This window comes from Saccostrea cucullata, unplaced genomic scaffold (genome assembly GCF_032062105.1).
Source record: "Saccostrea cucullata isolate Sc308-1 unplaced genomic scaffold, CSIRO_AGI_Scuc_v1 ctg1048, whole genome shotgun sequence".
NCBI classification, from domain to species: Eukaryota; Metazoa; Mollusca; class Bivalvia; order Ostreida; family Ostreidae; genus Saccostrea; species Saccostrea cuccullata.
The window spans coordinates 157,164-168,785 of NW_026920292.1; the positions used below are offsets into that span (position 1 = coordinate 157,164).

At 33.8% G+C, this 11,622-nt stretch overlaps 1 protein-coding gene and 1 pseudogene across 1 annotated transcript; one reads left to right on the forward strand and one right to left on the reverse strand.

The window, feature by feature from the left end:
• The first annotated feature begins 979 nt into the window (after positions 1-979).
• LOC134246332 (putative nuclease HARBI1) lies at positions 980-7,268 on the forward strand (annotated as a pseudogene).
• A 317-nt stretch (positions 7,269-7,585) lies between these two features.
• LOC134246343 (uncharacterized) lies at positions 7,586-9,553 on the reverse strand (the record flags this gene model as incomplete). The annotated part of the gene is made up of 3 exons (XM_062728695.1): positions 7,586-7,760; positions 8,108-8,312; positions 9,414-9,553. Coding segments are annotated over 3 exons (520 nt in total), but the record flags the coding sequence as incomplete, so codon positions are not given.
• Positions 9,554-11,622: the final 2,069 nt, after the last annotated feature.

Genomic DNA, 11,622 nt, shown 5'->3' on the forward strand with positions numbered 1-11,622 from the left:
CAGAGAAGAAGATTTTCAAAGAATTCATGTATTTTCACTTTATAATCATTAGACCCCCCCAACACCAGGACCTCTGAACCTGGGGCCCTAAAATTCAAAATTTTGGTAGAGACACTCTTGCTCATCATAGCTATGCACTTAGTTAGTCTATTTAATATCCAGGATCAGAGAAAAAAAATTTCAAAGAATTCATGTATTTTCCCTATATGATCAATAGAGCCCCCCCCCTCCCCTAACTCAAGAACCCCTGGCCCTGGGGCCATAAAATTCACAATTTTGGTAGAGGCACTTTTGCTCATCATAACTATGTATGTAGTTTGTTTATTTAATAACCAGGAGCAGAGAAGAAGATTTTCAAAGAAATAATGCATTTTCACTATACAATTGTATACTTTTTCAGCCCCGCCCTAGCACTAGAACCCCTGCGCCCAGGGCCATGAATTTTACATTTTTGGTAGAGGACTCAATGCTGATTACAATCATGCAAACAGTTTGACTGCGTGATGTCAAGGAAAAAGAAGAAGATTTTTAAAGATTGCATTAATTTTTGTGGTATCGGCCCCAACCCTCAGGCCCAAGGGGGGGGGGGGGGGGCAGGGATCATGAAATTCAAAATTTTTGTTCCCCTTTACCCATTAATGATTTATGCCAAATTTGGTTGAAATTGGTTCAGTAGTTGCAGAGAAGAAGCTGAAAATGTTCAAATGTTAAAGCACAACGCACGACGACGGACGAAAACAGATAGCAATAGGTCACCTGAATTTACTTAGCTGACCAAAAAATGGAACTCGTAAATTTACTTACCTGGATCCGGTTGTATCAACATTTAATGAATGATTAAAGCTTCATTAAACTGATTGTTTTTAATGTGTCATTAAATTCCGTTGTATCAATGTTTTAATGAACGGATGCATTAAACCTTCATTAACTTCTCTAATTTTAATGAACCCAAGAGGGCTTCTTTAAACGTTCATTAACTATGGCGGCCAACGTAATGTTTGGTCAGTTGGGTAGAAGGAGGGCTGATAGAGTGTTTAGAGAACGTTTTTCTGTAGAAAACATGACTGACGAGGACATCCGTAGGCGATATCGCTTTGGAAAAGACTCGATTAAACAAATCGTAGAGCTGCTTGATCCTATTATCGGCCACAGAACTAGACGGTCACAGGCACTATCAACGGAATTACAGGTACATAACTGGTTAAAAAACTTACTTTGTCATACAATGTATTGTTCATACAAAATGGTCCAGAACACCACAATATATATAGGCCTACCCCCATGCATTCTCTTGTTTTGGTTTGGTTGATTACGTCACATATTGCGTCACCCGATATTACCCATAGATAACCCAAGAATAATAAATAAGGAATAATTTATAATAATACATGTAATACATATAACTATACCTAAAGTGGATTTCTTATAATGTTTTTATTTATTTATTTATTGTTTTAGTATGAACAGGTGAACCGTGACAACAAAATTCTTGATTGATTCTAAATACGAGTAATTCCCCTTCGCTTATCAAGGCACATAGGTGCTTGGAAACTTACAGTGCCTCTACTCAGTCATTCCCGTATAATTCATACAAATGAAAAAACGCTATGTCGCCAATACATTTCAATACATTTCAAAGCTATGGTTACTGATATTCAACTTATTCCTTGACCCTTTATGTCAACATATTTTGCCACACAAAATAATATTAGCTGCTATATTTTTTGATATTTTTTCTCCGAGTATTCACACAAAAGGAAGTCCGGAATCGTGTAAAAGGCGATGTCGCCATCGTATACCTTGCTGGTTAAATGTGCATAACCTGGTCGCATTTTGTTCTAAACAAACAAAAATTGTTTTAATCAATGAAGAAACATGTCAAAATCATATAAATGAAAGTTTAATTGGTAAATGAATAACAATTTTTTAAACAGACCTTGATCATCGCTGTCGCCAAATTTCACCTAACCTACCGTAACAGTGTTTGAATAGTTTTTAAGATAATACAATATATCGTTAGTAGAGCTAAAACTGTGTTTTTGTGTCTAATATATATTAAAACTTTAGCACAGAATCCTTTTTTAAGCAAATTAATAAATCCGTGTTCAAAATTTTTAAAAATATGGATTTTTTATAATGTCGCATATAAGAACCTAACCTACGTGACGGTGATTGTGAAGAAACAGAGGCTATGTGAAGTACTATTTCAAGGCAGTTGATTGACACCAATGGGTATGTCTAGTAAACAAAAAACAAATGTAAGGAAAGTTAAACAACTATTCAGAAATAAAGATATTATTGATGGTTCTAACCTCCGTAACCTCTAACCTCCGTAACAGAAAATCAACAAAATCTGACGTGTGCAATATTTCAGGTGTTTAAATCTACCAGATAATGCTGGAAGTTTACTCTTTAAGTTGACAACAAAATGGAATATAAGAATCATAATGAGTTTAAAGCATAAAATAAAGGTATTTTTGAAAATGTTGTGGTAAGAATGGCCTTAACTTAGATGTTTTTGCATATTACAAATAATAATTATAGTGTTTCTTTTTCATTTTGTAAATGTCTAATATTCCGTAATGCGTATGGGCACAAAAAGGTCACCCTTATGTGAACTATCAGCGGTATACAGTGAAATTATGCTCTTTTATACGTAAATCCAGCGATGTTACGGAGGTTGTGTTTTTCTGCAAAAAGTGAATTTTCGTGTCGTTTAGTGAATTTTTCACATATTCTGATATATTAAATAAGTTTTCTTTAAAAAATATGCTTATGTGTGACCATGGTGACAGTTACTTCACAATGATTCAATAAATCGCTTCATTATTACAGGGTTCAGTAAGGTATTTCGTAACGGAGGTTAAAATTATTTGGTTTTTTTTTTTTAAATAAATGTATTTGCCTAAAAAACGTTAAAACAAATATTTTTATCCTTTCTTTACAAATAAAGTATGTTTTCCAATTATTCTTATTTAAATTCACCATTAGGTAAACGCATTCACACCGATTCTTCGAAACGAATTTTGTAACGGAGGTTATAGAAGTTTAAATCTTCAGTTTCACATTTGCAGTTAAAAAAGACAGTAACATATTAATAAATATTTGAGTAAGTTGATTGACCCTTAGTAATGCTGAGCGACATAAATTTGTAAAGCTGATAGGAAGTCTAAAATTCGTTTAACTCTTTTTTTTTAATATTCATAATAACCTCCGTAACGAAACACACTTTTTGGTAAATTGCTTTAAAAAAGAGGGGAAAACAGTTTAGTTTTACTCTTAATTGTGTAAATACATTATTTTCAAAGTGTGTTTGACACGTTTTACAAAGTATTTTTATCTCTTAATCTCCAAAATGAGTTTGTGTAACCTCCGTTACAATTTTGGAGCAATTTGTATATCAACTTTTCTTTTTAAAGTGGTCAATTTATAATCAGAAAAGGTCTTTCATTCTAAAGATATATCCTTTCATTTTTCAAATCAAGTGGTCAGGTAATGTAATATTCTGATTGCTTGGCAATATTCCTACTGGAAAATAGTGTTTATTTTATTGTCCAAAAATTCTGTTATCTGGATTTACACATATTTAGTCAATATTTTTTATGTTTGCAGTTCAGAATTTCTTCTGTTATAATTTAGCTGTATATTGATAAAGCTTCGAAGTTCAATAAAAATTAAAACATGAACAAAGATTTTAATAACTTTACAGCTGCTTTTACTGAGTTATAACCTCCGTTACTGAGTTCTTGCATGTGGTGAGTTGGAATGGCCATAAAAACAAAACGAAGAAAGATTTACGTGTAAAATTTCATTTTATTAACAAAGGATGTTTACTTTGTCAATCAAACACAAAATTATATCATTGCTCTTAAATTCGTTTTTCAATACTATGGACTTGGTAATTGTATGAATTATACGGGAATGACTGTAGTACTATATAGAGATCTACATGTATATAATGGGGGAGGGGATAACTATGTCCTTGTATAAATCTTAAATTATCTTAACTTCTATATTGTATACATAATTCATGATTGTTCTCCTTTTTTTTTTTTATTTGTTAATAATAATTTGTTTACTGTCTTCACCAATCATGGGTCTTAAGTATGCGGGGTTTTTTTTTAGAATAGTATAAATTTTAACAAATTTCATTGTAAATTTTTTACCTTTTCACCTTTTTTCGTTAATTGAAAAAATAAATTTAACCTCATCGATCCTGCGTGTTTCATGATTGTTTGATTGCATTAATTATATTTCGTCTTCATCAGGTGAATTTCCAATAAAGTGTTTAATGTTCTGAACGGATTATGAAACAAAATCTGTTTTGTAAATACAGTTAATTCTCGATAAACCGCCACCTTTTGTAATTTAGAAATCATGGCGGTATAACGAATTTGGCGATGAATTGAATTTCCCATCGTTTAGGAAACCAGAAGTAGAGTTACCGTTCTTAGAAATACAATTTAGCGTTTCTATTCTCATTATTACATGTACATATTAAAACATATTTCTAAGTTTTAAAATACTTCAAGTAATTTTTTATGTACAATTTCGCTAAAACAAAATGTGCAGTTATGAAATAAAGACAAGCACATGTGGATGCATGTGAATCTGCACGACTGATATTGAAAAAAAAAATGCTGGGTCGATCGTCGTGATATATCGCCGATAATATGTAAAATGAATTCTTGAATAAATTCATTGTTTAAGGCATCATTGTTAATAAAACGTTCACAATTTATACCGTATAATTATTTTTTAAGCAAATTTTGCATTGTTTAAAGCAGAGATCATCAAAATAATATCGTTATCTGTGTTCTTAAACAACGACCGCCTTCGTGGCAAAGCCGTCACTAAATGATTTTTATTAAACAGAAAACAAAATTATCATAACAGTTCATGTTAAAATTATTGTTTATTTAATTCTTATTTAATTATTTAATTGCATGTACCTTGCCTGGCTTTGCATGCTTTACAACAGGGATAGCGTCAACCAATTAGCCGCGCTTCACTGACCACATGCACCTGTGGCGGTATATCGAGATAATTGACACTTAAAAATGGACGTTTGTTGTGAAAACAGGGTGGCGGATGGCGGTATGCGAATTTGGCGTTATAAAGAGAATTTTATATAGCAGGAAAAACGTTCTTGCAAATCATGGCGGTATAGCGAAAATGGCGATGAATCGAATGGCGATAATTCGAGAATTGACTGTAATTAATATGAACTCGTTTTTTCATGATTTTGTGCCGGTAAATCGAGAGAAACTAGATTTGAATTGAATATTATGAACTTTGTACCTAAAAAAGTTTAAAAACGAAACTTATTTTTTTAATTCGGTTATTTATTTCGTGATTGACCAAAGTGATTCTATAAAAAGTTAAAACTAAAATCTAACATTATGATTTATTAATTCTTCCAATTCATGTCACAATCTCTTCCGCTTTTAGAAAAGTCGGATTGAAAAAGAACACACTAAGTTAGCCTACATTTCATGGCATAAAAAAATCCGGCGAACTCAAAATTATTTTAACACACATTAAAGTAATATCGTTTCCGATACACTTAAAATTAATATGACTCATACATATTATTTGCATTTAAAAAAAATCTCATCAAAACCTTCCCTAACAATGTCCCTTAAGGTAAAACCCACTCAAAATTTAGGATTAATGTAATGTTTTCTTTCTTGAAATAATTAGAACAACATCTTACATGTAGGTCGATCATTAACAACATAATTTGTCATAAAATACATGCAATTTTTTTAATTTTTCGAATGGTTCTTTTTCGACAAAAATCTTCATATATTGAGTAGACCTATATTATTTTTTTATTTCAATTCATTAGGTACTCATTTCATTGCGATATTACGCTAGTGGCAGTTTTCTTGAAGTCGTCGGAGATACTGTTGGAGTGAATAAGTCTACTGTTTCTCGGGTTGTCCGTAAAGTTTCTAGAGCCCTTGTTTCCCTGGCTCCCTGGGTTTATTAAATGGCCTGAAGATGACGAGCTTGCCATCATCAAAAAAGAATTCTTTAATTTGGCTGGATTCCCTGGTGTCATAGAGTGTATTGATGGCACCCATGTACGAATCCAGGCCCCATCTCAAAATGAACCAGCGTATGTGAACAGGAAAGGTTTCCACTCAGTAAATGTGCAGGCGATCTGTGATTATACAGGTGAGAGAGTGAGAGAGAGAGATTTTCTTTGTTATTTTGAAATCTAAACTGCTATATTTTACTTCAAAGGAGAGCATGATTTTTCAGGCCGATTTACCAAAATAGTAGCTACATGGCCCGGAAGTACCCATGACAGCCACATATTCCGTATGTCAGGAATAAGGCAGACTATAGAAGAGAAGTTTCACTCGATTAAGGATGGGATTGTTCTTGGTGACAGCGGTTACGCATGTAAACCTTACCTCATGACCCCGTATCTGAGACCATCGACACAAGCCCAGGAACGCTTCAACTCGGCCCATTCGAAGACCAGGGTGACCATTGAGCGTGCATTTGGTTGGTGGAAGAGGCGATTTCACGTCCTCCATGCAGAAATAGGGATGACACCGGAGAGGGTCTGCACAGTCATTGGTAAATGTACATAACAAGGCTTGAGTAGATGTCTTTATTTGATAAGCTGAGTAACATGTTTATTTAGCATTCGCAAGTCAGGCAGGTAGCAACGGGGGGGGGGGGGTGCCCCCCTTTTTTTCCCAATATTACTATTCATTAGAAATATTCATTCAAAGACTGGTTCCCCCCCCCCTTGATATTACAGGAAATTGATATCAGGGAAATGTAGTACTGAATGCAAAAAAGAGTACTGAAAGAAGTTGGCATTGAAAAAGAGTTGGCCTCTACCCCCCATCCTGCTCTCCCCCACGAAATAGGATTTTCGAGTTTGGACAGTTCCCCCCCCCCCCCTTTCTTTTTTTGCTTTTCATCTTTTTTAGGTAAATCAAAAAAAAATTCTCTGGCTACTCCCCCCCCCCCCCCCCCACTTTCAAAAACGATGCTACGTGGCTGCAAGTAATAATATTTGCATTATCTAGGTACTTGCCGGGTTAACATTTGCATACATATTTTTATTTCAGGAGCATGTGCTGTACTTCACAATCTTGCAATTCTATTCCGGGAGCCTCTTATAGACGAAGATCAAGACTTGGATGTCGATGGAAATATTCAAGGGCAGTACAACGGACCCGAGGATGGGAAAAACATCAGAAATTACATTACGCAACATTATTTTTAAGAACGTGCATGTATTGTATGTGCATTCAGTGAAACGATATGAAAACAGCTAGTTGAGGTGTTCAATGGTATATATACTGGTGTATGGTGATTGTATTTTTTTCATTTATTGTATTGTAATTTTTTTATTGAATATTTATCAATATGCGGAGATTCATGGAAAAAATGATGACAGTGAGTAGAATTATTTATCAAAATACTGAGAATTCGGAAACAGAAAGCGTTCTCTGATATTTATACAAACACTTTAAATGCATTTGTTGTTTCCAAAATCATAATTATATTGGAAGTGAAATATCCTTCAATATGAAAAAGAAGAGAAAAAAATCAGTCAATCTTCAGAAGACATATCCAATTCCCGTCTGAGTTTTTTGTTCATCAACCTGTAGTACTCTGTTTGCTCCCGTAGTTTCAGCTGTTGTTCCACCAAAACTGCGTACTGCATTTGAGTCACGTCCTCATGTTTTACCCTCTTGCGCTGACCAATATCCCCCACCTTTTTTGACCTATAATGCATGTGTTTAGAAAGTAACTGTTAGAAATGCAAGATCGAACTTTAACATTCTTGTTAAAACTTGCTAACATAACGATGTGTGCAATCATTGCAAGAATTTCTGTTTAATCCTACTAGTATTATATATAAATATGTAATAACTTATTACATGCAATTAGTAAATCTAGGTCACTACACATATACGACACTCGGACAGGTTTACAAGTGTAACCACTTCAATTGCAGAACTAAACATTGTAATACATTATTAAGTTGCTTTACTTATTTACTGAATCAAAAGACGTTCATTTATGCAAACTTTTCACAATTTATTTATTGAGGAATAATTATCATAATTACATGTTTGGCTCCATGCTCGTCATCGCTGTTGTTGGTTTTTCTGCTGCAGAAACGTGAACCTCTGCCTCCACGGTGACCACATTTTTCGCTAGATCTGACAACTCATCGACGACCTGCTCTCCTTCTTTAGGTTGATCGCTCGGATTGAGCAATTCCGTTAGCAGACACACGGTTTGGGGTGAGCCCAAGATCTCTATGCTTTCGTCTATTTCTTAAAAAATAATAATTTTTTGTTCAAATTCTCTGTTGGCCATTATGCTCTAAATAAAAACACATTTCAGTTTTACAAATTCATTGGAGGAGTCTAGTCCGAGGTGGAGTAGAAAAAGGGGGGGGGGGGGTGAATTTCAGAGTAAACTAAAAATAGTCTTAGACCCATATATCCCCAATCTCCTTATGCTGAAAGTTGTCAAAAGAGGTACACCCATGTACAGAAAATGCTATAATTACATAAAAATTCATGACAAAACCTTTTAATGAAATAAGGTAAACCACCAACTCAAATAAATTACCACCCGCTTGATTCATGAATGTGTTGTGCTATAATAAGGACACGACGTTTATTGCCACTCGCACGATAGGTGGCGTTGTTAGTACAGTGACGTCATTTTGTGAATGAAGGACTATATTTTATTTTGCCTGTGTATCACGGTAGGGATTTAAAGAAGAGACTCGCACAGCTTTTTGTTTGGAATATTTAACTGAAACTAAACAACGTAAACGATCCTGATTCAGCATACAGGAGGCATGTAAAGCTTGTCCTTTTGATGTCTACTGCTGCGATATAAAGCTTAACAAAGGGAGAAAACTGGTAGATATATATGAAGTGACTTTTTGCAATGTTTGTCCGAAATAGGTATTTACAGATTACAACTGTGTCTACTTGACTTGAGTGAGTGACACCAATATTTCTCCTTTAAAATTACATTTACATGTATTATCAATTCGAATCTAGTCAATTTGCACACAGTTGACTTGTGAAAACAATTTATCTATATATAGTACTGCCCAATCCATATAAAGGACCTCTTCGCAGGTATAATTAAATGTTTTATGTTCATTACACAGTACTTATAGTTTTCATAGTTAAGCCTACTTTAGCGCATTTACACAATATTTCTTCTAGGGTACATGTATATATATCATTTTGTAACTTTATTCCGATAAATGTTTTAACCCCCCCCCCCCCTGGAAAAAAAATAAGACCCTTACAAATCAGTCTTTGTATTTGGACCATATAACATTTAATATAAGTAATTTGTTTTTAATACACTGTATTTCTTACAAATTAAGAACTCAAACCTACCAGGTGCCTGAGTCTCGAATCCAGACAATCCAGTAAAGGTTGGAGAATCTTTATAGATGTCGATAATTTTTTCGCTGACCGTCGACAAAGGTTTTGCGCAGGGTCCTCCTCCCGTTCGCCTCTGTGAAAGTTTGTTGTTGCTAAATTACTTTTTTGCCGTCTGGTGCATATTCGTCCATTTAGTTTTGATTTCTTTAGTTGAGCGACTGGAAACCCCTAATGCATTAATCTGTGCAGTGATGTTGTCCCAAATTTTTTTCTTTTTCTCGTTGGTAACACTGTTTGTGAGTTTGCTATTAATCATGTCAACATTTCTCTCCACTAGATCAGCTAAAAGTTGAATTTCACTTGAATCGAAATTTTTCCCCCGATTTCTGTTGTTTTTAAATTGAATTTTATCAGTCATTGTTCAGCAGAGTTTTTGATTTTTGATGAAATGACGTTTTTTACGATTTATCCTCTTAGACGCTCGGAATTGGTTAAATGACGTAATTTTTTAATTTTTGCGTCATAATTAAAAATGAGTTCTAATTTGGCGGATTTTTAAACTGGTTTTATTATAAGTAAATAGTAAACAAAGGAAACGTCCACGGAAGTGGTAACGCAATGCATTACGGGATGTTTTCCTATTGTTAATAGATCTTTAATGAATTCTTAAATATTTAATGATTCATTAAGTAATAACACTCTAATGAAGGTTTTGTACAACACACTTTAATGCCTTCATTAACTAATGCATCATTAAGAATTTAACTATTCATTAGGCTTAATAATTCATTAAATTTGATAAATCGTTGATGCAACCGGGTCCTGGTCATTTGTCATTTGCAGAACTATTTTGCTAAATCACATTCTGACTGCACACACAATTACTCTGAAGTTGACATCATACAGATGCTTGAGTTTCTGATTGACAATATCTATGTGGTTTTTAGAGACCAGGTATTCCAACAATCTATTGGAATTCCCATGGGTACAAGTTTCGCTCCGTTATAAGCGGACAAATTTTTATATTCATATGAAGCATAATTTCTGCAAAATCTATGCGTGAAAAGAAGAAAACACTTGCTGTAGCCTTCAACTCGACATTTAGATATATCGACGACTTATTGTTAAATTACAATGGAAATTTCCGTTCCTACGTCGAAACAATATATCCTGGTGAGCTTGAGATAAAAAAAATACCACAGAGTCTGATATATCTGTTACATATTTGGATATTTTACTTGAAAAAGACGATAATGGTAATCTAACAACTAAGCTATATGATGACTTTATATATATCTCAGCTGATTCGATATGCATAAGTATGACTTACGTATGAACGATTTCTAAAACGAGGTAAACTATTGACAAGCAAGTTGATGAAACAAGAATATCAGCAGTCTCGTTTAAAGTCATCATTTCGTAAGTTCTATGGTCGATACAATGACCTTGTCACCAAATACAATTCATCATTGAGTCAAATGCTGACTGACGTTTTTCATACTAATTGTTAGTCCATTATTTATACACTGAATTGAAGATGGATTTTTCCGTTATTTCATGATCGTGACAAGGAGCACACGGCGGCTGTGACCGGTCAGCAGAAGATGCTCATTCCCCTCCATGGCACCTGATCTCACCTCTGATGTTTTGGAAGTCCGTATTTGTTGTCATTCTATTTGGTATTGTTTTATGGACTTATGGTATTATAGGCCAGAAAGAATTTTTTTTATTTGCTGGCATAAAATAGATAAGAGGAAGAGCAAATACATTTTGCATTTACATAAATTACAAATAATTTATGAAATAGGCATTATCCTTCAGATAAATTTATATTTTTTGGCCAAAATTAATTTTTTTTTAATTTTGATTTAGTAAGACTTTTATCGATAATTGTTTATTTAAATATTTAGAAAATTAAATAATTATTCGGTAGGGGTTGCTCATTCTTCCATCTCATCTGATCTGATCATGTTTTTGGAAGTCAGTGTTTCCTTTCCTCCTATTTTGCATTATTTTATTGACTTTTGATCTGTTATGTAATATTGGAGATAACTAGCAGTATTCAAGAACAAAAGTCCACAAAACAAAGCAGAGCGAACACGGACCTCCAAAACATCAGGACCCGGTTGTATCAACGATTTATTAAATTTAATGAATCATTAAGCCTAATGAATAGTTAAATTCTTAATGATGCATTAGTTAATGAAGGCATTAAAGTTTG